This window comes from Nothobranchius furzeri, chromosome 7, assembly GCF_043380555.1.
Source record: "Nothobranchius furzeri strain GRZ-AD chromosome 7, NfurGRZ-RIMD1, whole genome shotgun sequence".
Lineage (NCBI taxonomy): Eukaryota > Metazoa > Chordata > Actinopteri > Cyprinodontiformes > Nothobranchiidae > Nothobranchius > Nothobranchius furzeri.
In genome coordinates, this window is record NC_091747.1 from 61,308,569 (window position 1) to 61,335,256 (window position 26,688).

A 26,688-nucleotide genomic window follows, 5' to 3' on the forward strand; every position below is an offset into this window, starting at 1 on the left:
CTGAGTTCTTTTCTCAGAAGGCACCATCTAGATGCAGAAAACTGTATTGCACCTTAAGCCCTTCTCCCTACTTCTGTGATTACACCTCTCGTTCGTCATTGTGCACCTCTGGGTGGCAAACTGAGCAAAAACACATTTTGTTATGGTTATTCTCACATTATGCTGTTTATGGACTTATTTACTTAGTCTAGGTACGTCCAGAAACACGAGAGCACTCTGTGTCTTACAGCTGAATGGAAACGGATGTCTAACACTATTGGCTAATGGTGAACGCGGCACTCAATTCAAAATGCATGAGGCTCTATGACAAGGGGGTGGGCTTAGCAAACATAAAATAGTTGATGTATTGCCTCCATTATATCAGAGTACTGGGTAAGACTCACTTTTATGTTTTTTTCTAAAAAATTTTTCTTTCAATTCTTGAAAGAGGGAAAACTCCAGATTGCTGCTTCACATATGTAATGATTTTCTTTGAAGACACGGACCCTCTGGAAACAAGTAACTGCAATTATTCAACATTTTTACCATTATGCGTGTTTTCCACTCTGACTAACGATTTCTTTAATCAAACACAACTTGAAAAGTTGGTTAGGGATATTTTTTCAATGATTTTATTATGAAAATAAGTATAAAAATATAAATATAAAACAATGTGACTCAGCATTCAAACAGCATGAAAGCAGTGTATGATGGTTTCCTACAACATACACGTTCCATTACATGTTTACACCTATATGATGGAATGAATTCACGGTTTGACCAAAAATAAAACAAAAAAAAAGTAAACCGCACCAACCATTCACATGAACATTGCTTGTCAAACAGAGATAGCAAATAGTTTATACCATGTCCATCATTAAAAACACTTTGTACACTTACAGTATTGAACGAAGTTGGCTGGAAAAACCACCGGACTCCTTCCCTTTCCCACCCAAAACCAAGCTGTACCACTGAACATTGATAGTATACAATACTACTATCTTTCAAGTTATTACAAAACACATTATCCACACAATTGTTCACAAAAAATCCTAAAATTTAAAGGCATCTTTAATGATTTTGACCAAAAACAGCAAAAAACTTTGAGATTGATATTGTATCTCCATTAATAAGAAAAACGCCACTCAGTTCAAGTCTTCCACTTCCACGCTCATATTGAAGAGATCTGAGCGTGCACGTTTGAGCATGTGCACACAAATATGTACGTGGATCAAAGAGACAACCAGTTAACTAGCGAGCTAGCTAGTGAACTAGACAAACAGATATCTTGGTTGATACAGACAGTTAACTAGCTGGCCAGCTAACTAACTAAACAAATAGCCAAATATCTGGCTAGCTAGCTAGCTAGCTAAACAAACATTAAAAGTGAGTTTGACAAAAGCGAGGTTGATGGCTTTGTCTAGGTCTCTCTATCAGGGCTCCTCCCTATGTACATCTCTGCCAACTTTTTGAATTGTGGTCCCCAGTTGCTGAGGAAATCATATTCCTGGTCCCCCTCAGTAGCAGCAGACTCCAGCGAACTGAGAGATTCTGCCAAGGAGCCACTGCCCTCGTATGCGTAGGTTGCCAGGGAGTCATAAGGAGGTGCTGTAGGGTCTGAGTCATTCTCCTGAAGCCTCCCGTTTATGAAGTCTCTCACATCCGTGTTATCCTTTATCGGTGATGTCCTCCGAAAGGGAAACAGCATTTCGGGTATGATGTCCCTGCGTAGCTTGTTAGCATCCATCACCTCTGGGTTGCGCAGTGTGCCGATATCAAAGGCCTGAGTGTCCTCCTCTCCTCCCCCCTCATCGTTGTAGCTGACAACGTTGTCTCTGACATCCTCTTTGGAGATGATCAGAGGCTCCTTCTTCCTCTGTCTCCTCAGGGCGGCGAACAGCACCACGATCACTGCACAAAAACAGCAAGGAGAGCAGAGCATAAGATTTGTGCCAGCGAACTTGTGTCATGCATTAGGAAGGGGGAGCAAAAAGCAGAAGGGAGACACATTTGCTACCAGTGACAAATCCCCAACTCTCCCTCAGGCGTTCACCTCCTATTATTAAAGATTCAGTGCAAAAGCTTTTCTTTCCCCTCGTTTCGCCTGAATGGCACATTCACTTTCTAGAATGCACCGCGGTTGGAGGTTCCCATTTTCTACTCCTCAACAAGCATCTTCATATCTCATCTCAGGGGTAAAAGACCAGAGACTGCAGAGTGAGCATGTTCTTAGATGGGGTTGCAAGTTTTTAATAAATAAATTTATGATTCAGTTTTTTTTTTCTGAACACAAATCTTGTTTCACCTGTGCTCCTCTCCTTTTACTTCCTCTCCTTTTTTTGTCTTTGCAGCAGGTTCGGTTCCCGACCCGCCTCCTGCCTGGGTGTTAATTGCAATCCCTTCAGGTGGTTGGAATAGGGTCAGCTTGGGTACGCGATGGCTGCTCCAAAGGTTATTTACGAACTTTTATCACTAACCAGTGTGTAGTGAACCATTCCCAGATCAAATAGAAGTAAATAAGACCATTTGTCACTATGGTTCAAGTGCAAAAAGCATCAAATAATGAACAGATGCCGTGATATTTTGTGAAGAGTACACTTGATACGTTTGTGGAGATCAGCCTCGAAACAGACGCAGGGTTGTAAAATTGGAGTTAAAATCAGGCAGATGGAAGGAAAAGCTGGTCTCTTCTGAACTGCTAGTGTCAGAACTCTGGTCAGTGCAAACCAACGCCAAACTTCAATAAAACATTATGGCAGCAGGCGAAAACAGCTCGGGTTAACACACAGACATAAGATGAGGGATGGTTCCAAGCTAAAGTTACAACCCTGGTGCATTTTATCAAGTCTAAGCAAAGTGTTCAGAGTTTTGATTTGTGATTTTGTTTGTTTTCTAAGTACAACGTCTCAAACTGTAGAATAAACAGATAAAAGCAGATGAACACATTATTTCTGTAAAAAAAAAAACATCTTCTAGTGGACAAATCTGCATCACAGACATGGTAAAAGAACAGTTTTATGTATCTGATCTTTCAGAATAAGAACTTTATTGTCCTGAGGGAAACTATTTTGTCCTGAACATTCTCAGTGCAACAACATGGTTAGATGTAAGACAGTTAAACAGCAGCTAAAATCCAAGCTCTTCACCAAGTTGTGTTCTTTCTTGATTCTTTTCACTTTTCATCCAAACCACTGCCGTTTAGCTCGGTAGTTCCCAACCTTTTTTTCCTGGAGGACCCCTTTGCCTGAGTCCAAGAGAAGCCCGGAAGCCCCAAGCCCATCTCTTACTCACATAAACACGTTAAAAGTGATTATTTAGAAACTTTGTTTTACAAACATACAGAGTTGTAACTCGTATACATGTTTATGATTATTCTACTGGGTGCCTTATTGGGATTTTTTAATGTAATTTTTACAAATATAATCTTAGTACCCTCACCACCTCAGCACAGACAACCTTGTGGGGACCCATTTGGGGTCATGGACCACGGGTTGGGAATCACTGGTATATCGCTGATGCCTTTCCTTGTTTTAACACACAGCTGTATGCTCCAGACCAGACACGGAACTGCTTCATGTAATCAACACATCCGGTCAGCAGTATTGGGATTCTACATTCCCTTGATTGAACACTTGAAGTTAGATGTGAGCTTATTTATGCTAGGTGGACATACTCAGAGTTTGGGTTACCAGACCCTCTGACACGGGCTGTTAGTTCTGCCGTTAGTGTGCCGGCAGTTAAGCCTGAGTCATGCTTCTGCATCAGCTCCACAAGGGACAGATACACACGGATTGACGGAAGCGTTTTGCTCTCATACTCCCCCGTTTGCTGAAGGGGTGTTGCAAAGCAATTCCCCGCCAGGACAACAGAGGGTGTAGAGTAGGTAGCAGTACAGTGACGTTACTATTTCCTTAAAAATCACTTCCGCAGTCTGAAAAATGGCAAGCAACACGAGAAAGAGAAGTTTGATCGAGTTGGAACTGTGTGATCTCGACGAAGAAATGCTTATCTTGCTGAAATACCAGCGAGAGACAGCGGCGTTGGTGGGATGCCCGTCCGCTAAACAGGTCTTTGATCTGAAGTGATCTCAGGTTTCTGGACCGACCAATCACAAGCATGCATTCTCCGTCTCGTTCGACGGATGTTAAGAAAAGTGGGCTAGACTCCGTAAGTACTTGCGTGCCTGCCGGGGACCTACGCAAGGACGGATAATGGCGTTAGGTGTCTCTGCACTGACGCAGACGCAGAAGCATGACTCAGGCTTAAGTTGGGCTCATTCCTAGTGAGAGTTGGACTCTGCAAGGGCTGCCCTTTGTCACCGATTCTGTTCATAACTTTTATAGAGAGGACTTGTAGGTGCAGCCAAGGTGTTGAGGGGATCGGTTTTGGTGGCCAGCCGAGGATCAGGTCTCTGCTTTTTGCAAATGATGTGGTCCTGTTGGCTTCATCGGAACGTGACCTCCAGCTTTCGCTCGAGCAGTTCGCAGTCGAGTGCAAAGCAGCTGGGATGAGAATCAGCTCCTCTAAATCTGAGACCATGGTCTTGATTCGGAAAAGGGTAGAATGCCTTCTCCAGGTCAGGGATGAGGCCCTGCCCCAAGTGGAGGAGTTAAGTATCTCAGGGTCTTGTTCACGAGTGAGGGAAAGCTGCAGCGTGAGATTCGTTGGGAACCATGTCATCATCACTACTAAGAATCCTGACAGCTCAGCCCTAGCCAGTGCCACCAGTTATGCTGCATGTTATATAAGCAGGAGTTTAAATAGGTATTTCCTTTTTAATCTTGTTTGGGTTTCCGAAGCCCTTTTGATGTCTAACTTCCTGCTAGGCTCATCTGCTTTCTGCAGCTTTTGTGAGAAGTGAATTTAAAGCGAAACAGAGAACCGCGTCTGAACAACATAATCCTCAAGGCAATGCATACAAATAGCATTGCACTTCAGGCAAACATTCACTACACAGTTATACACATTTTAAGGCTTTTGCCTTTTTCTTAACACATACAGAAACTCAGCCAGCAGCCAGGGTTAGGCCGAGGGCATCTTTTAATCTCTTTACAGTAAATTACGTGCAGAGGTTACGTTAAACATTAAGAGCAAGTTGTTATGTTGGTGATTTACACCATACCAGTTGGTTAACATCAACAGGCTGCAGGAATCAGTTCTCTATAGTTGTGCAGTGACATTAGAAGAGTAAAAATAAAGCGTCGGACAAGGATGCACAATTTCTGGGCTTGCTGTGTCTATGCTATTTCAGGACTGCAGGCTCTATACCAAGGCTGCTCCATAGTGTTCCTGTATGCGCCTGGAAATCATCCCTCATCCTGTGTTCAATATTTAAATGAAGGCTACTGTTTTGAAACACTTCAGCATCATCTTGTTGATATTTAGAATGAAAGAGCAGATGGTTGATGGAGTTGTTCTCATGTGCTTTTGGGTCAGTTATTCAGAAAACAACCATAACATAAGGGATGTGCAGGGCGTGCTAGAATACCATTAGAACAAAGTAGCTTACCTTTTAACCCTACTTCCATTAACAATTGCAGTATTAAAGATGTAGAACAGTGAAAAAATATATTTTATTATTATTATTTCTGATTTTAATGAGTCTGAGTTTTTCATGCAGGCTGAACATGAAAATAGTCTCCTGCGCCTATCTCCTGCATTAGCATTAGCTTCTGTTAGAAAATAGACGGTGGGACTCTAGGATTAGAAAAGCCTGACAGATCCACGTCACACTGTCACTAACATTCATGGATTCACCCATCTGCACTCAAGACTGGGAAGGCTGTTGTTGGTTTAGCGTCCAGGAAACTGCAGAGAAGGTCACAGCTAGTAGAAGCTAACTGTTAGCATTAGCAACTCCACCACACAGCAGACCTGCTCCAGACTTGTGTTAGTTGTGGAGATAAAACATCAACGTTGCAGAACAAACTGAGTCAGTGGTAGAGTCGTGTTGCTGTTATCCAATCAAAGGAAATATGTCCACATATTAGGATAAGACTCTAAATCCTGCCATCTGCTGCCTCTCTGCGGCGCAGGATTGTCCCTGCTAATCCAAGCAATTCTGGGATTTTTTTCCCCCCAAATACGACTTGCATGGCATTCATTCCAACCAGAGACCACTACGAATGCATTTATTGAATGAGCTTCCCACATCTTTAAGACGTATGTATAGTAATCCAAATGATTTTATTTTGTAACTTGCCCATAATTAGGCTTGAACTGTAATGTTACTGTAAAACCCTAATTTAAGTATTGGTTTTTGCCCTTGGGGAAACAGTATCACTGACGTTTTGCCAGTGTGTTCAGCCATCATTTTAACATGTTGAAGTGTAGACTGTGTCAAAAGTACTAAAATGATATTTGTTACCTTTTTCCAGTACATTTACTGTTTAGCTGGAAATCAAGAATATATTAATGTGGTCAATTGCACAGCGCTATGTTGCATCTCTCTTAAAATATAAGCTAACAGCAATGTTTTTATTTTTTTATTTGACATATTTTTAGCAACATATTCATTAAAGATGGTGGACAATACTGGCTGTGTGACAGATTTACATTAATATACACTATTCCAATACTTTATTCTTGTCTGTGTGCAAATGATCAGGTGATACTTTGTGTTCTGTTTGCTCACACAGAACTGGGCAAAGGGTCTTTCGTTCACTCTGCTCCTTCATGGAACAGGTTGCAGGAAAACTGGAAATTAATTGATCGCATCTCCTTGAATACGTTTAAAAACAGATTCAGAGCACTTGAGATGGATTTCCTGTGCTGTAACTGCCATCTGTATTTCTGTATACAACTGAGAAATGTTGTGACTGTATCTTTTGCTGCCTCTTGGCCAGACTGCCTTGAAAATGAGGATTTTGATCTCAGTGGGACCTTCCTGGTTGAATAAAGAATAAATGAAAATAAAATGGTAGCCATCATACCAGCAGCTGTTTAGGACGGTGAGACTGATTCAAAACTCCCAACTTGCAAGTGAAAAAGACGTAAACATGAAATCAGATGTTGATGAAAAGATTTCCATCCTCAAATAGAAACAGGTTTTTGAAATGCCTCATAAGACATGAGTTCAACATCCAATCCCAAAAGCAATGTTCAGCCTAATCAGCCCTAACCATCGACCAGCTAATCAACCCCATCGATTTGTCAGGCTCCCACAAGCTGCCGATGTTATGATTTATTTGTAATCCAAAATGTCCTGATCAATACCTCTTAAGAACAACATTCTGCATGTTGTCAACTAATGTTCTTGGAAATATAGGGAGAGAGAAGCAGAGTCGTGGTACATTTTGTCACCAGTTTGTTGTTTCACTGAGCTTTTTATCTTTGATCTATTGAATAGCCATCACTGCTGATGCAAGTCTCTCATTATCGGGACTGTGAGATGTCGCAGTTTAAGGGTGACATCTCTTTGTATCGATGTGCTAATGTGCTCAGCGTTATTCATTGCTTTAATATGTTGAGATGTCAGGCTGCTGGCAGAAAGACGTCTTTTCAGAAGCATTTCACTGGTTTCAGTAAGTTTGGAGCTTGTGGTGAGAGGTTTTGTTGCTCTCGGCTGGTTGTGCAGAGCGAACACAGAATTAAGGACTACCAGGAGTAGTTCGATTTTTGTCTTTATGCCAGAGTTATTAAAATTAAAATCACTTTTCTATTTCGAATGCAATCTTCTCTCACTGGACTCAGGGAAAAAAGAACAGCGGGTTCTGAACATGGCTGTTTTACACAATAACCAAGCATGCAGCAGGTTAGCCAAATAAAGCAACTCTAGCACTTCTGAAAAGCATTACTTTCATCTTTTACATTTATTCTAACCAACACGGTATCACCTGATTTCCTCGTTTCAATATAAGGTCAAAGGTCAGACATAATTAGTTATAAGCAAATCCTGTTCAGCCATGTTCTCTTGCAGACAGAATAGTGGTCAAAAGCACAGTTTTCTTGCAAAAACAAGACTGCAAACTTTGATAAATGCCATTAACAAATAACACTTCTCACCTATTTTCTTTTTAATTTCAATAATTTTATTTGAACTTGCATGTGGAGGAGCCGTAGCACTGGCTGAAGACAGAACGTCAGCTTTTGCTGTTTAACATGATTTACATTCCGAATCAAAATAATCAACGTAAAAGGACATTTGGTCATCCGACTACATGAGGGTGTTACTGTCAAAAATGACTTTCTTTGGGTTTTGTTTCATTTCCAGCTGTCTAATTTGGCCCGCTCCATCCTCTACCTTTACTTTCTCTGGACAATCACCATAGTGATGGACCGTGATGAAGTCCAGATGGAGAATAGCTACTTCAGAGGTTTAAAAGGACCCTTGATGGTGCTCTGCTTTGTTGAATTCACAAACATTTCTGAGTTGTTCAAACTGTTTATAAATCAGTTTTATCATAAACCTCCAAATGAACAACGTACACGGATGCACGTTTCCATGGCAACAAGCATTAAAACTGATTCTAAAAGACAAATGCAATCGATCTTTATTGTTGGCATTTAATAATCTCAATAACATTTTTGCAGTTCTGTTATTAAACATTTTGACCGTTGCAGGCATGCAGCCATTAGAATACCACACTTAAGACATGAACGTCCATCATTCCAGCGTTTCAAGCTTCGACAGTTTGTATCCTTGTTCTTTTTTTAATGCTAAGAAACATGATAGAAAACGTCTATGACTCAGACAAATCTTTAAAAGACATACAATTCAAAAACTAAAGTTGTAAGTGATGAGTGGCAACAAAACAAACACTACAAGACATAAATCCAGCCAAAAGTCCCATGCAAGCATGTCCACGTGGTACTTACTGAGCAGAATAATGACACAGAGCAGGATGGCCACCAGAGCTCCAGTTGTGAGACCGTCTGAGAAGGGCAGCACCTCTGGGTTACACGACTGCATGTTTCCACGGCTGTCACAAGCGCAAACACGCACGATCAGCGTACTGGTGCTGCTCTGAATCGGGTAGTCATTGTCAGAGATGACGACAGGGAGGAAGTACACGCTCATCTCTCGCCGGCTGAAACCGCCCCTCCTCGTTACGATGTTGGCCGTGTTGTCTGAGGAAAGATGCAGATGGGTGGAGCGTGTTGGTAATGAGATGGTTCAGCCGGCCAAATCCGTTTACTATTTATAATCCAACAGATTTCCTTCTTTCTTTCTCAAAGCCGTTCAAACACAGATTTTGAGGTCACCCAAATTGAACTTTGATCAAATCACATGGAGTTTAGGTTTGTTGAAGAGCTCTTACCTTCCTTGTCAACAATAGTGAAGTTGGGGTTGCCTCCGCTCATGCTGAAGACAAACTTGTGCCCAACAAGGGGTTCGTCTGTGTCAACGGCACTTATTGTCTGAATCAGCTGCAAAGAACAACAATTGATGAGGACGGTTCTCTGTAATGTCTGTAATGTAATATAAATGTGTTTTGCCCCTTGACACTGGTTTAAGAGCATGCTACATCTCTTTGCATATGACACGTATTTTGGGAAACCCACCTAAGTGTTTTAACCTTGGAAAATGCAGCAGATTACCAGTGCATAGACACCTTAGTTTAAAGAGGAGTGACCGACAGCTGCATGCTCGATAAAACATGTATTTAGTGAATGACAATGGACAAAGATGGCTCCTTAAAGGAATGCTAAGCAGTTTTGCTTGCTTCTAGCACCCCCTAGTGCCCGTTATTATCTGTGGTCAAAGCAAAGGTGAAACGTATCTCCTTGCTGTGCAGTCGTCTTTCTATGACCTTAATCTAACTGCTGAAATGTCTCCCCAGTCTTCATTCGTGTCTACAGGAGTAGTTCATGTTCAGACACAGTGGGGGACTGAGTGACATTCCATTAACACTGTAAAGGGTTGTTTCAGTACATACTGGATCAAAAAAATGATCTAAAAATATGTAAAATATCATAGTATCGAGAGGAGCCAGTGCAGATGGCTCCGGCATCTGGTCAGGATGCCTCCTGGACGGCTCCCTGGTGAGGTTTTCCGGGCACGTCCAACCGGGAGGAGACCTAAAGGTAGACCCAGGACACGCTGGAGGGCCTATGTCTCTCACCTGGCCAGGGAACGCCTTGGGATTCCCCCAGAGGAGCTGGCCCAAGTGGCTGGGGAGAGGGAAGTCTGTGCTTCTCGACTTAAGCCTGATTTATGCTTCTCCGTCTGCGTCAGTGCGGAGACACGCAACGCCATTATCCGTCCTTGCGTAGGGCTCCGGCAGGCACGCAAGTACGTACGGAGTCGAGCCCACTTTTTTAAACATCCGTCGAACGAAACGGATTACGCAAGCTTGTGATTGGTCAGGACGCCGCTGTTGTTTACAGCGCCGCCATTGCAAAGAGAGCCGAGGATAACTAGCGGCAGACACTGAGAAGCTTGAAGAATACCTCGCGAAAACACTCTAAAAATGTGAATATTTAATTCTCCCGTGACTGGAGGAGTGAAAAGATGTGCAGCAAGCGTTTTATTTGTGGACGGAAATGACAGGAAACGTGGGTTTAGAGGTGGGGAGCGCATGAAGCGGTGGGAGAATGAGAGACAAATATGTCCGTGTTAAAAGTCTCTTATATACACAAAAAACACATTATAAACACACTATCTTGGACCGATACATGACAGGATACCACAGAACAGCGCTACGCCCTCTGTTGACCTGCTGGGCAATTGCTTTGCAACACTCTCCAGGAGACGGAGAAGTATGAGAGCAAAACGCTTCGGTCAATCCGTGCGTGTCTGTCCCTTGCGGAGCTGACTGAGAAGCATAAACCAGGCTTAAGGCTACTGCCCCCGCAACCCGACTCCGGATAAGCGGCTGAAAATGGATGGATGGATCAAAGTATCCATTTAAATCCACTAAATAGTTCCTGAGCACAGCCACTGCTGCTGCTCACCGATCCCCACGGGGATTGGTCAGTTGCAGAGATGTAATTTCACCACTGTGTGATGATGACTTATGGGACTTTAACTTTCCCATGTTTGCCACCCCAAGACATTTTCCTGCACCGTGACCAAGGCATTAGCACGTTTGAAACAATCCAACAACATTTACTCACGCTTACACCATGCCCCATCCTGGCATGCCTCTCTCAAGATGCAGCTATATGATAGAGGATCATGCTAGACATAATCAGGTCATAACTTAAACCTGATGCTAGCGAGATTTGTCCAGCTTAAAATTTGTTTGTTTTTTGAAGAGACTTTCGTTGAAAGTAACGTACTAGTAGCCTAACATGCTTGGTCTGTGGAAGGAAACCATCACTCAGAGAAAACCCAAACATACGTGGAGAGAACATGCAAACTCCTTGCAGAAAGACCAAACCACAGATTTAAGCGAGCAACCTTCTCCAACCGGTGCCGCCGTGCAGACATTAAGGCAGAGTACATACAGCCCACCACGATCCACCCAGAGTCTTAGTATGCTGCCACCACAACCTTGTTTTAGATGTGGTATGCATGCTCAGATACTTTACCATCAATCACGGTAAGTAAACTGTCCTAATCTGCATCTCCGAGAAATTGGGCAGTAGCCAAATCTTCATCCTACGTAACTGGGATCTTGGACCACATTAACGTTTTATTCACCTGGCCTGCTTTGACGTTTTCACAGACAAACGTATCGTAGGACATGGCGAACTCCGGCGCGTTGTCGTTGACATCCAACACTTTGATGAACACAGGCACTCGAGTCGTCTGACGAGGATTACCTGAGAAGGAAAATGTGAGTTAAAGTTGGTGCTACGGGGAGAAATGCCCCTTATTATGGATCACTTACTATTTTCAGTGGCTACCACAGAGATGTTGTGCCATTTGGACATTTCTCTGTCCAGGGCTTTCAGTGTTGTGATCGTGCCGTTGACAGAATCAACGTTAAACAGCCTTTCGAGGTCTGTGTGTCGATCGATGGAGTATCTGCAAAAACAGCATGGGTTCCTCATCGTTATTCGCGTTTCTCTCTGCATACATGTGACCAGTGTGGTAGGGTTTTGTTTCATTTGCACAGATTTGTTTGCATATTTTCTAAAAAGAAAGAAAAAAAAAGTCGAAAGTCATGAAATCCCCCCCGCAATAGTTTTCCATGCTCTCTGCTGTCACACACTGACATGTCTTTCATTGAGTTTACTCATTTGTCACAGTCGCCTCTCATGTTCCCTTGGAATTTGAATATGCAACACTGCTCGCCATGTGGCGCGGGCCGACAGTGGCATATCTCCGTGACAGGGGCGGGCGGGCGCCATATGTTTCCAACGGCGGCTGTGAGCCGTGTGAATCAATACAGCAAATTAAACTATTTGACTTTGTGCAAAGCCGTGGAGGGCTTACATAATCCTGGGAAATAAACACTGTCTGTATTCACTTTGCGGGGCAACTGCCATCTTCCACTGGGAAATCACCAGGAGGGATCCATGAATAATATTCTTTCCTTCCCTGTTGCACGCTGACACGTGGGTGGCTTGATGGATTAGATAAACCTACTGGGCACATTTTCATCATCGCTGCACAAAAATGACAAAAGCCGACTGTACATCCACAGCTGCTTGTTTTTCATCAATTTTCTCGTGTATAATTGAACCCGGGACGATGAGTTACGAAACAATCACATTATTTGAATGCTTGTTGAGGAAGTCTTTGCTTAGGTGGGTATTGATTTACTTGTAGCTTTAATAGCGCGTGCTTAAATACCATGAAGAATAAACTCAAACACACACAGATACGTTTTTTTCCCCATGACCTACTTGACGGGCTTGTTGTCCGCATCAGGGTCCCTCGCCATCACCACGCCAACGAAGCTGCCAGCAGCCGTGTCCTCGTGCACCTCGATGATGTAAGGGTTCCTTGTGAAGACTGGGGGCTCGTCCACATCCTCCACCGTGACCTTGACTGTGGCGTAGTCTTTGAATTGCACACCGTGAATGAACCTCGCGTCTAAGTAGGTGTTTCTCACCTCCACTCTGAACTCGTAGTCCCTCTTACTTTCATAATCCAGTGTCTGGAGATGAAAGAGCATCAGAGGGAAAGCTGTAGACTTTTCTGTTCCAAAAGAAAAAAAAGATCTGCCTGCAGGATTTTGATATGCAATTCATTGCATTTCATTTGTCTGCCTTCATCTTAGTCACTCGCTAAATTCAGAGCAACAAATCCAAGTCAGGAATTCTGATCGAAGGATCTTAGGGGAAAACTAAAAGAGTTTCTTGCAAAAGACCCGTCTATATTATTCATTTTACAGGCTTATGGTATCAGATTTTACACTCCAGTTCAAAAATAAGTTCTGTCATATCTCATATCTTTTTTTATGTGAATAAATGTTCTCAGGGGACCTTTTCCTCACATGAATTTATGCCTTTCTTCCTTCCTACCGACTGGAGCTAAATGATCTGTAATCTGCGTGTGAAGGAGAGATTCTCTGTATCAAAACAAGATCAAACAAGTGTTTAAAGATTGATTTAGATTAAAACATGCAATGAGTTTGGGTTTAATTTCCACCTCACGCTATTTTCTCCAAAATGTAATATTCAAAACAAAAGTGTTTAAACAGTTAAAAAAGTCATTTCAGGGTTGGTAAAAAGAATGAGATGACGTAAAATCTCCTGTTGAAAGTTGAACTTTAACGTAACTCTGTCATGTTCTGTGTCTCTTTGTTCCCCAGCCACTCCAGTTCCCACTCCAGGTTCTCCTTTTGTGTTTCATGGTGCCCTCATGTGTCCTTTGTCTGCGTCTTTCCCCATGTGTCTCCTAATGTTTCTCCATCCCTCTCTGGATTCCCTTTTGTGTTCTCTTAGCGCCCTCATGTGTCCTTTGTCTGCATCTCTGTTGTGTGTCTTAAGTTGTAGCCCCAGCCTCTTGTTCCCCAGTTCATTGTATGTGTGTATGGGTTTGTGTGTGTCAGTATGTGTATGTGTTTGTGTGAGTTCTTCCCTTAGTCTTTAGGTTTAGTTTTGTGTTTTATATAGTGTTAGGTTAATCTGCCCTCCACTGGTTCTCTTCCCCATCCAGATAATTGCTGTCACCTGCCTTCCCTCCAGCCTCACTCCACACACCTGCTTCCTGTTTCCCTAATTGCTCCTCCCTGTCTATATAAGCCCTCCTTGTCTCATTGTTCTTGTCGGTCCATTGTTGTTGTCAGCGTGAGTTATTCTCAGTCTGCTCGTTCCTCTTGTGTTTTTTGATTTCCTGATTTTTGACTTTGCCTTCCTGCCCTTTTGGATTTTATGTTAGTTTTGGGGTTCTTCCTAAAATAAAAGGATTTGTCTTTATACATCTACTCCTGCCTCGTGTCATCCTGGGTAACTGCATTTTGGGTCCAAACCATCCTCTCATCCTGACAAACTCTTATTGCTGCTGATTGCAAATTCCTTTTGAATGTACAGAAACAGATATAACGAACATTAAGGAGTAGTATTCCTTGGAGTAATCCATGTTTCATACTCAGATGATCGGAAATAATAGTTATAGCCATTCTGCTGATTAAAAAAAATCACTTAATATCTTAATGGGATACTAAGCAGTTTTACTTGCTTTTAGCATCCCATAGTGTCCATTATTATTTCACTCTTTCTACCCAAAGTAAAAGGTATCTCCTTGCTGTGCGTTGGTCTTTTTAACACCTTTATCTAAAAAATGAAATGTCTCCCAAGCCTTCATCAGTTTCTAGAGGAGCTATTCATCATTAAATGAAACAAATCAGCTGTGTTCACGATCCAAAACACGCAGGAAACGTGCTGGAAGCGGGCGGCAGCTCCACCATGTCAGCTCCCCTCCCCTTCACAGCTCCCCTTACCAGCAGGGACCAGCCTGGCAACTCTGAAGTTGCAAGTCTGGTATTCTGGGGTGGTGGGGTCTGAGTGAAATTTCAATAACTCTGTAAAGGGTCACTTTAGCTCGCAAAAGAAAAGGATTTAAACATGAAAAAGTTACATAGTCTGACTTTAAAATCATGTGCAGCTTTTTAGTAGCTACTTGGAGTAAATGCAGCTGATGAGTCTTGGCTACCAACACGTAACATTTCAGCCCAGATTCTATAGTTTTAGCCGTTTTTGTGTTTTCCAAGGCCAATCAGCCTTAGTGGCCATTTTTATTGGACTAATTGCAAAAGATAGTCAGTTTATTTGTATGTATAGTCATTGTTTTCTGAACCAATGAGCTGAGCTGACTGAGACTGTTAATAGTGATTTAAAATAAAAATAATAAATAAAAAATATGTTGTTAATGAGAATTTCCAAAGAGTGTTTGATGCAGAGGAGCAGGAGCTGTGGCAGCCATCTTGACTTGAGATGACTGTAAAACACACTTTGTAAAACTGTCCCCAAAAATCATCCTGCTGCTCCTGAGACATCCCCCCCCCCCCCCCCCCAAACACAACAAATAAACATGAAAACATGGGTAAAGTTACCACCTTTCTCTTTTTCTAAACTACAAAAGATGAACGCACCTTTTTAATGATGATGATTCCCTCTTGTGTAATCTGGTCTGTGATGATATTGAATGTGTCGTGACCGCCAACAATGCTGTACTCCATTTCGGCGTTGTGACCCACATCTGGATCGTCAGCCTTGATGCGTCCAATGGCGCCACCAATCTCTGTCGACTCCACAGCAGTCACTCGGAAGGAATCTAATGTGAGGTGATGGGAGAAAATTCACCCTATCCTTGTTGAATATTGTTAAAACAAGTAGAGAGGAAACAAGAAATGGCTCCTTACGATTGGCAAAGCGTGGCGGACTGTCATTCACGTCGGACAAGGTGATGCTGACCGTCGTGGTCCCTGAAAGGCCGCCCATCTGCCCAGCCATGTCTTTAGCCTGGATTACAACCTGGTAGTTTTCCTTGACTTCCCTGTCCATTCCTGGAAGAGCGGTCTTGATGGTGCCTGGAACCAAAATGCAGAAATGGGTTTCATCAAAATATAGATCTGATTTAACTTCAAGTCCAGACAAATCTCAAAGAAAATAACATTTGATGGCTTGGGATTTAGCTTTGCTCTCATATTGGAAGAAAGTTAAGTTATTGGAAACCAGTTGGAGAAGAAGAAGAAGAAGAAGAAGAAGAAGAAGAAGAAGAAGAAGAAGAAGAAGAAGAAGAAGAAGAAGAAGAAGAAGAAGAAGAAGAAGAAGAAGAAGAAGAAGAAGAAGAAGAAGAAGAAGAAGAAGAAGAAGAAGAAGAAGAAGAAGAAGAAGAAGAAGAAGAAGAAGAAGAAGAAGAAGAAGAAGAAGAAGAAGAAGAAGAAGAAGAAGAAGAAGAAGAAGAAGAAGAAGAAGAAGAAGAAGAAGAAGAAGAAGAAGAAGAAGAAGAAGAAGAAGAAGAAGAAGAAGAAGAAGAAGAAGAAGAAGAAGAAGAAGAAGAAGAAGAAGAAGAAGAAGAAGAAGAAGAAGAAGAAGAAGAAGAAGAAGAAGAAGAAGAAGAAGAAGAAGAAGAAGAAGAAGAAGAAGAAGAAGAAGAAGAAGAAGAAGAAGAAGAAGAAGAAGAAGAAGAAGAAGAAGAAGAAGAAGAAGAAGAAGAAGAAGAAGAAGAAGAAGAAGAAGAAGAAGAAGAAGAAGAAGAAGAAGAAGAAGAAGAAGAAGAAGAAGAAGAAGAAGAAGAAGAAGAAGAAGAAGAAGAAGAAGAAGAAGAAGAAGAAGAAGAAGAAGAAGAAGAAGAAGATCTTTTCTATAGCGCCTCTCAAGATAAAAATCACGAGGCGCTTCACAAAAAATATAAAAATTGTAAAAATATAAAAAAGCATTTCGAAAATGTTTAAAAATATATTTAAAATGAGCAAGAATAAACAATTGCGATTTAAAAGAAAATGTAAAGAAAGAGAGAGAGTGAATAGGAAAGAGGGAAATCATTGGATCCTGAGGAAGGTGGAATAGGTGGGGTGAGCAGAATAAAGAGAGAGAGGTGAAGAAGGTCATACAAAAGCCAGCCTGAACAAGTGAGTCTTCAGCTGCTTTTTGAAGGAGACCACTGAGTCCACTGATCTCAGGCTCAGGGGGAGAGAGGTCCAGAGTCTGGGGGCCACAGCAGCAGATGATCTGTCACCTTTGACCTTTAGCCTGGTGCTGCACAACCAGTAGGCTTTGATCACTGGACCTCAGGGACCTGCTGGGGGTGTAGGGACTGAGAAGATCACCAATGTAAGATGGTGCTTGTCCATGTAAGGCCCTATAGACCAGAACCAGGATCTTGAAATGAACCCTGAATTTGACTGGCAGCCAGTGAAGCTGGAGGAGAAGCGGGGTGATGTGGGTGTGTTTGGAGGACTTGGTCAGAAGCCGAGCACAGGCGTTCTGAACCACCTGTAGACGGTTCAGGGAGGTTCTGCTCAGACACGTGAAAAGAGAGTTACAGTAGTCTAAGCGATAGTCTAAACTGCATGTGGTGGTCGGAGGGACCGGTGGCTCCAGTGCTCGGCAGCCTCGCCTCTGTCAGTGCACCCCAGGGCAGCTGTGGCTACATCGTAGCTCATCACCATCAGTGTGTGAATGTGTGTGTGAATGGATGAATGATACACTGTAGTGTAAAGTGCTTTAGAGTCCTTACTCTGAGAGGCGCTATACAAGTGCGGGTCATTTATTCATTTATCATTTACAGTTTTTCTCAGTCGCTTTGGTGCATTTCTCACAACAGAATTAAACTTTGCACGACAGTTAGTTCAACCTCCACAACATGTAGTTGTTGTGGCACAACCTAGTGGCGGTTTCATGTTCATTTCATCCAAAGGCAAATGCCTTTGGGCATGAAGCAGTTGAGTACAAATGTCTAAAGAATGGTCACTTTTGACTTGCTGTGCATCACTATCTCCTTGCTTTTATCATGAATGTCACAATTATTTATACTTGTACCGGCTGAATAGTCATTGTCCTTACAACTAATAGTCTTCATGTCATTGCTCGTGTCATTGCACTCAAATCTGTTGAACATCTTGTCAAACGTTGTACACCCATTTTGAAAACCCTATTTTTAAGGAGTTTCCATGGAGATCTCCATAAATGACTTTTCTCAGGTGAACCTCATCTCACACTAATGAATATTGGTGTGTGACCTGGTGACAATCGGACAATGTATGTAGTGGTTTGGGACAATGTTAGCTTCCATCACTCTGCTGTAGTCAGGCAGTGGTTTGCAGCACACGACAGGATGCTTATGGAGTTTCTTCCTCCTTACACTCCATTCTAAATCCAATTGAGGCGTTTTTCTCTTCCTGGAGGTGGAAGGTATCTGACAGGCATCCACATACCCAAATGGCCCAGCTAGCAGCTATGGATGCAGCTTGTGGTGACATCCAAGCAGAGTCCTGCAGAGGGTGGATTCGACACTCCAGGAGATACTTTCCCCGATGCATCGATAGAGCTGACATTCCCTGTGATGTTGATGAAAACGTGGGCAGACAGACGGGAGCGTCTAGATATCAATGACTGATATGCAGCAGTGTCTGTTCAGTTTTTTTTGTTTCATAACTACTGCAGTAAGGTTTACTGTCTAAGTGAGTTTATGTTTGCTGTAAAATGTTTGTTTTACTGTATTTCCCCAGTTGCACAATGCTGTGAACAGTTTCAGTTAAATATTATCAAGAGTGCATGTGAAGTGTCTTGATTTTCCTTTCCAATTTATGGTTTTCAACATGCCATGCATGCTGTCCAGACTTGACATGTCATTGGGAAGCACCTACAAAGAAATCCGTCACAATGAGAACATCTTCAAACTAGGGTTGTCACGATACTAAAATTTCAAACTCGATTCGATACTTGAAAAAAAACTTGATATTCGATTTCGATACTATTTAAAAACACCAATTTATTGAACAAGTTTATTCAAAAAATAACATTCCTCAATTTATATTGCAAAAATTAAATGTTAAGAATTGAGTGTATTAAGTGCTTAAACCTTTCAAGTATCAGCATTTTTTAAAACGTGCATACAAAAATTGGTGAAAGTTAACACTTTAAATCATGAATTGTCTCACTATATATACACTATTTGCAGAGTGATGTTTTGCTGCTTAAACTCTGTTTAAGGTGCATTTTTGTCATAGGCTGTTATGCCATATGTTTTGTTCTGTACTTTTGAACAACTAATAGTCCATAATATCGATACCACAGGGATGGAATATCTAATTTAGATACCACTTTTAGTATCGATTTATATCTAGGTATCGATTTTTTTGACAACACTAGTTTAAACCATTTGATTTTGTGACCAAAGGTGCTGGTGTAATGACTTATAATTGTGACAGCCCTGACACTTTGATTGATATAAGTACTTGCTTTTGATGAATATATTATCTGTTTTGATTAAGAGACTTGCTTTTGAAGCATTGACTACTTATTTTGAACAACCGACTTTTCTTTTTGATGAAGTGACTCACTTTTGCAAGTTATCCTCCATGTTTTGCAGTTTGCACTAATTGTTTTGAGAAAAGCCTTAATAGTAGTGCAGAGATCAATTCTGTTGTGAGAAATGCACCAAAGCAATTGAGGAAAAACTGTATCATAGTGTCACAATCTATTAGATTTAAATGCATCTGGATGGGTCTTGGATGCCTATAACATTAATGCAAACCAACTGCAAGAGTCAATTAGTCTCAAGTGTTCTAACTATTGATTTTTTTTGTAATTAATACAATTAGGCCCAAAAATACCAATTTAATGTAATTTAGATTAAAAGTATGTGTGTGTGTATTTCTAACTGGTTTCCAAAAGTTGCAGCTGGTCCATCAAATGTTTCTTATAAGATCTTACCTTGAAAATCTGATTAAATTATTTTCTGTTGCAGTGAAAAAAACGGTAATGTATGATAATATTCAGCTATCCCAGAGTTCGTCTCACCGTTTTCAGAGTCCACAGAGAAGTAGGGCTGTCCCTGTAGAATGCTGTACACCAGCTTGGCACTGTTCCCATATGTCTGATCATCGGCATCAGTAGCAGTTACAGTGGCAACAGACGTTCCTGCGGAAAAGCAAAATCATGCAAAGTGAAATTTAATTGACTGTGCTACAGCAGCCAAGCCAGGATCAAGAAACTGAGTCAACATATTTTTGTTTACTCTCCGTTTGCATGGGTTGGCTGCAGGCCTGAGAGCAGTTTTTAGCCATGCAATTCCTCAAACTGACAGCTTTTAATGCCAACCATGCCCTGATGTTAGCCATGTGTCATCGCGAACATTCATGTCACACCGAAGGCTGCTGATGCAAATGGCATTGTGATGGCTAGGTATGTGCTGGTGCTGCAAGGGGCTAACACACGAATGGCACAATTATATAAACCAAATGACTGCCTTCGTTTCTGCTGGTGAATCTGTAAAGGCTACAGATTTTATGCTGTTTGGCACCTCTTTTGTCTTTTGCTTCAAAGCGACTCTCAAGAAAAGCATTCTGGTTTTGCTCTTGGATGATTTGCAAACATTGGAGATGAATGGGTTGATTTTAGGAACATTCATCATCTACACTGCAGCGTGTGAAAAATGGCCAACAATGATCCCTGAGACATTTGAAAGGCTTTGCTTTGCTTCATCATGCAGATTTCTCCGCAACAAGAACAGCTGCAATAAAATGTCTGTATCTGAAGGACAAATCATCATTCATTCTCTGTCTCTACTCAGTCCCGTGATGCTACATCTCCACACATCAGATCGCAGTGATCAAACGTTTTTAATCTCAGGAAAAACAGAGCATTCTCTTCCAGATAAAGGTGCCTTTCCTATGAATTCATGCATCTGATGGCTAAAACTATAGTTTATAGTGCTCTATATATAGAGCACATCCACATTTGTATTAAATGCATTTTAACCAAAACTAAAAGCCACATGCTGTTTTGTAAATACCCAACATAATAAACTGGGTAAAATTGGTGAGTTTGAAAACCACAGTTTGTTGCAAAAATAATCTTAAAGAAGATAAAACTCCAAGTTTATAGCATGCTTAATAACATATACAGATTAACAGAAATAAACAGATTAATGTATTTTGTTTAAAAATCTCTGTAGCCTCTAATTGCACTGACATCTTTAAGGTGGAGTGAGTGGTTTATTTAGTTATGAGTAAAGATGTGTTGATTTGGGATATTCTTTTTGTTCAGAGCATTTAGCCAAACTTACACTGAGATACATTTTAGGATTTTATTAAATTACAGTAATTCTATGGCCTGTACAAAACATGTTTGACGTTCTTTGCAAAAACTCCCTTCACTGCTTCATAGTTTCAGCCATTTCATTCTCCACAGAATTAGCTGTTTCAGGGCTTTATCAGTTTAAGAAATGAGCTGGGGATGGCCACGCCCACCCACCCCCCACTCTGGCTGCTGTAAGCTGAGATGCTCTGACGTCAGCTGCTGCTCCTCCAGATGAAAGGTGGTTAAATTCTAATTTCCTCATTTGTGATGTCACAAACAGGGTTTTACGCACCTTTTCTAAATCCAACCATTTTGCTTTAGTTTATTTTGAAGTGTTTATGGAGACTTACGTGGAAAGGTGTGCTTTGCATTATAACTTTGGCTAAGGTAAACTTTAACTGATATTTAGCCAAATGTATGAATTCTGATAACATTTGACTAAACGCTTTCTCATAGCTTCAGTTGAAGTTAGATTAGCCCTAAATGAAGTTAAAATAGCACTAAATGTATATTTTTTTTACTTTAAGCTAGAGCTTTAACATTGATTGTTGCATTAGAAACGTGACCCGTTTCATATTTAACAGTCTGCACTCTGCAGCCCTCTGCTGACCAAAAACAGCACTTGATCGTTTTGTGGAGCGGGTTGATAATCTTTAAGGGGAGCTCTTTGCCTCCTTTATAGTGGTTAGCTGTTATGCTAGCAGTTAGCTTTTTTAGTTTGCTGATCATCAAAAAAAAAAGCACAGCAGGAAGAAAACAGGTTTTTTTATCTGTTGGCATCACGACGGAGCCTGGAAGTAAAAGTAAGAGAGTGAGAGAGAGGTGAAGCTAAAACCCGAGTGAACATCGGTGCGACCAATGCTAGTTTGAGGGAGCTAAAGCAGGCTACAAAATCATTGACTGATGATGGCCTGGCTTTGTTGCTACTGAACTTGTAAGCAAAAATATTTCTGTCCTACAGTGTGGCTATTATTACTTTGTGGTTTATTTTAGCATTAGCTAACTCATGTTAGTGTTAGCTCATTGTTAGCACTAGCAGACTGCTGCAGGATTCATTTATTTATTATTATTTACTAATTCTAAATAAATCCAGCTGAAGCTCTTCGACTGAGACAGATGCATGTAAATAATAAAACAAACGGATTTCTTCTATTTGAAAGAGTTACATCCAAATCGGTTTTTGCTAGCATTTCTGCTTATGAAAAATTATTACTGCAGCTTTTTCTGCTGCAAGTGTAAACTACAGTAGTATAATGCTTCATTCACCAGACAGGGGGCTAATCTGGTGGCTGCTATACGCATTAGTACTATATACTAACAGCTCTATGCACAGGGTATCTGCAGGTCCTTAAAAAGTCTTAAATTAGCTTTTCCTAATTTAAGGCCTTAAAAATCCTTAAAAATGACAAATAATCCTTAAATAGTTTCCAAAGGTCTTAAATTACCAAAGACCCAATAAACAAGATTCTTTTATTTCTATAAAATTTTCGTGAATTTCTAGTTAGTTTGGCATTTTTTGTGTGTGATACTGCCGTAAGCGGAACTGTACACATTCGGTTGGTTGTGAAAGGGGGCTATTTTTAGATGAGCACGCTAGTGGGAGTTTGCGCCATGGGGAAGTGCAACATTAATGGTAACTGGATGGCTAATCCCACATTCACGGCGTGGTTAGCACCGGTTCCAGGCAATAGCTGGAAATTATAGCTTAAATTTAATCTAACAAAAAGCTTAAATTTGGTCAAAGTGGCCTTAAAAAAGGTTTTAAACAGTCTTAAATTTGGCTCACTTAAACCTGCAGATGCCCTGTATGCAAAATAATGAGGTTCTTGCTGTGGTAGAACGAGTGGACTTGCATAATCTCAAACTGCCTTGACCAATCAGCTTGTTTCCTTTATCGTGCCATTGGTGCATTGTATGTTTTCAACACCTGTCAGTGTCTCAGAACCCTTGTATTCACCAAGGACTAGGTCTGAAATGGAAGTTTTATTAATTTTTAGACTCTCGGCAGTGTCAGCTATTTCAGATGCCGAATCCTTGTATCATCTGACATAGATGAATTATTTTTTATTAAAAAACCTGCCTCCTTTTTTTGGAAAACGTTTGATGCCTGCATAAAACAGCATCACCTTTCACTGACGACTCTCTAGTAAACAGAGATGCTTTCAAGTGACTCTGAAATGCTTCATTCCTGCACAAGATATGTATAAAAAGAGAAGTAATAAGAGTCAGGCTTAGAGAGCACGTACCTCCTCTCAGACGTGTCATCATTAAAATCGCTTTCATACTACGTTCTGTTTTATCCACTCAAGTGTTTCGATAACCTAGATTGCAAATACTGTCCTTGGCATTCAGGAGACCTCTGGCGTGTCCTGTTTGGGTCTGCCTGTCTCGGTGCATACTAATGACCCCTTGAACATCTGTCTCACTTAGTCCCAGCACCGATAGCACGGAGGGGGGGCTGCTGATTCTTCATGCCTGGCTGCCTTGATAAAGCGGTGTGAGGCAGTTTATTAGTCCACAGATGAGTAGCTGTGACCCTGACACACCTTTATCCAGAAGCCACACAGCTGGGAAATCTAAAGACACCCATTTATGAATTCCAAATTAAGTATTGTTATTTGTTATATAGGCAATTGGGTTTCGATTTACCCTTGATTGCTCCTGTGTATTAATTTGCAGCTTCATAATTGAGGATTGATTTCAAATTGCATGCAATATTTTCATAGGCTTTGTTTATATTCATGCCAGCCGATTTATTTATATTACTGGAATGGAATTGAGTGCAACGAAGCAAATACTTAATTGGAAATACTGTTAAAATCTAAACTTTCAATATTTCTGCATCTTATTAAAAATGGCAAACGGCATTACTTATTATGAATGCTCAATGAGCCTGATAAAACAAAAACCAGTCATAAAAGAGCACCACAAGACGACCGTTTTAAAGCAGTGAACGCAAGCACAACAGCTGCACAGTTTAGACAGCAGTGGGTTGGTTTCCTACGCCTACATGCAAACGTTTATCCAGCTTTTGCCGTATCACTATGGCCACTAACCTGCAAAGACACTGAACTTTTTCTGGGCCTTTTTGTAGGAAATGTTGCATTCTCCTTTTTTTATGGCTGTTTCAGAAAAGTGGAGCAACTCTGAGATGCTCCAAACAGGTGAGGAAAATCTAGTTTAGCATAATGTTAGCAATAGCTCCTTGGGGATTGAAGGATTGTAAGGTGGGTTCTCAAGGGACTTAACGTGATTTGCATTGACACTTTGCATTGCATTAGATTGTACTTGCATAGTGTGGAGGCTGGCTGAGCAGCCTTTTGTCTTTGTTTTGCTACTTGTTTGGAGGCCATGAGTATGATGCTATTGGTCACTTGAATAAGCCAAGACTGTTTTGGGCCCTTCCCATCTGTACCGGGTCGGCCCGGGCCGGGTAGCGTAGGTTGTTTACATATCTGGGTGGCCTGGTATTTTTCCGGGCCAACCAAGGCTCATTCTCAGCCCTCTTCTCGAGGGGGTCTGCTTCAGGCCGACCAGGGCCAACACACCCACTGCTGACAGCAAATTCACACCTTCCATTAGAGCAAGCCTCTGATTGGTGGGTAGAATCAGCCCACATGGGCTTAAGACAAGGATGTGTGGAATCAACCGGGCCAGGTTGGGGCCGACTGGGGCTACCCGACCCGGGCCGACCCGGTACAGATGGGAATGAGAAAGTGTTCAAAGTAATGTCAGCTACTCAAACAAAAAAGACAAACACAAAAGAATGACAGTCACAACTTACCAACTTCAGACATTTCAGGGACGCTGGCGAAGTAGATTTCCCTTGCAAACTTTGGTGCGTTGTCATTGATGTCGTGAATTTTTATGTTGAATTCAGTGTCAGGCTCCAGTTCTTCGTTGGTGTTTTTGTTCAAGACCTTAGCGTGTAGCGTGTACATGGCTTTCTCTTCTCTGTCCAGTCTCTTGGTGGCGTGAATGTCTCCAGACTTCTCATCGATGAGAAACAGAGTGCCTGCCCCCTCTCCGGTGAGGACGTACTTCACAGTACCGTCACCTTTGTCCACGTTTGTGTGCAGCTGAAAATTAGAGAGGTTTGGTTGTTACATGAACTTAGAAAAAAAAAACTGTTGGACAATTAGATTTCATTGCATTAGGTTATCATGGAAAACATCGGTTTTGAGAACGCACAAAGCCTGGAGGGCGTGGGAGTTCAATGGCATACACCGCAGCATAGGTTGGATTTCAAGAGTAGTACTGGCCCACTGACTTTTACGCTATTACCCCATCATGCTGTCAGGGTTGCATCAGGAATGCTCAGAGTGGTTAGCTTTTTTTGAATCTGGTGCGTTTCCTGGGTCATAATCTGCAAACATAGTCTTGAATTCTATTCATATGCTGATTATTAACAAATCTATATTAGCCCTAAACTATTCATGAAACTTTCTGGTCCACTGCATGCATGAAATTAATTCCTGGAAGCCAATAAATCTACTTAAAATTAGTAAAACAAAACTGTTGGATGTGGCCTTAAAGGCATTACTCCAGGGGGTTGGAGAACTCCTTCTGCCCATCCTTCAAGATGTTCAACCTTGTCCTAGATTCCAGTTTCTCTTTTGAGTCACACAACACATCTCGTATCCTTTTGTATCTAATAAAAGTCTCTTTAGACGTCTTTTATCAATCCCTAACTCTGAGCCAGAAACTCCCTAACATGCCTTCATGACTTTAAATCTGAGTTGTCATAAGAAAATAATTTTCTATAACTAGAAAAGCCCTTGAAAGTCTGCAGAAAGTACAGTACTCAACCACCAAGTCCTGCAAATGACTTTCTAAAGTTTCTTTCACAAAACACTTTAGATCAGACCTCAGATCCAAGTGTTATTTCAAAATAGATCCAATGCAGCATGAAGGGATGCTCTTCAGCAGGGGGATTCAACTCCGGGCCTGAAGGTCCGGTATCCAGCACGTTTAAGTTTTAACTCCATTTCAACACACCTGATTTCAATTAGCAGGTGATTAACAGGCTTCAGCAGAGCCTGATGAGCTGCCACACAGGTGAATCAAGTGTGTTAAAACCTGCTAGATACCAAACCTCGAGGACCGGTACTGAATACCCTTGCTCTATAGGGTATGGTACATCAATAATGAACAGTCTGTGTGACCAGCCACTCAATAAAGTTATATATACCAATCATTTCTGATGAGCTTAACTCAGTAATGACAAACTGCAATATCAACACTGATCCACTGTTTCAGTGATGAAGTCCACCATAAATGCCACTATCCATGCCTTCTTTGGTTTAAAAACCAAGTTTGCTTTTTTTTCTCTTCTCAAAACACTTGCAGGGGTCTTAAGTATAAATGAATGTCTCATGAGAAAATCAACGTGGGATAAAAGCTCTTGCATTTCTGTTTCAGGAAGTCAAAGTTAGATGGAGCAGAAGCTAAATGGATTTTGAGTCTTATTCATTTTTATTTCTTGATACTCAAACATCTCGTCTCTGGTTGGCCAACAGCAGCGTGACTCTACCACTGACTGTGTTTGCTTAGCAATGCTGATGATTTATCATCAGAAACAACACAATCCTAAAGGAGTTCTGCTGTGTTGTGGAGTTGCTA

General features: G+C 41.4%; 1 protein-coding gene across 1 annotated transcript in view; it reads right to left on the reverse strand.

The window, feature by feature from the left end:
• Window positions 1–595: 595 nt before the first annotated feature.
• cdh10a (cadherin 10, type 2a (T2-cadherin)) overlaps window positions 596–26,688 on the reverse strand; it is a 44,595-nt gene continuing 18,502 nt past the window's right edge. The window contains exons 3-12 of the mRNA XM_070553263.1: window positions 24,851–25,145; window positions 19,786–19,905; window positions 15,681–15,848; window positions 15,411–15,592; window positions 12,718–12,971; window positions 11,757–11,893; window positions 11,567–11,688; window positions 9,240–9,348; window positions 8,797–9,048; window positions 596–1,890 (exon numbers count right to left, since the gene is read on the reverse strand). Of these exons, the coding sequence (XP_070409364.1) occupies window positions 1,400–1,890; window positions 8,797–9,048; window positions 9,240–9,348; window positions 11,567–11,688; window positions 11,757–11,893; window positions 12,718–12,971; window positions 15,411–15,592; window positions 15,681–15,848; window positions 19,786–19,905; window positions 24,851–25,145 (2,130 nt within the window). The 3' untranslated portion in view covers window positions 596–1,399. The remainder of the gene's footprint in view (window positions 1,891–8,796; window positions 9,049–9,239; window positions 9,349–11,566; window positions 11,689–11,756; window positions 11,894–12,717; window positions 12,972–15,410; window positions 15,593–15,680; window positions 15,849–19,785; window positions 19,906–24,850; window positions 25,146–26,688) is intronic.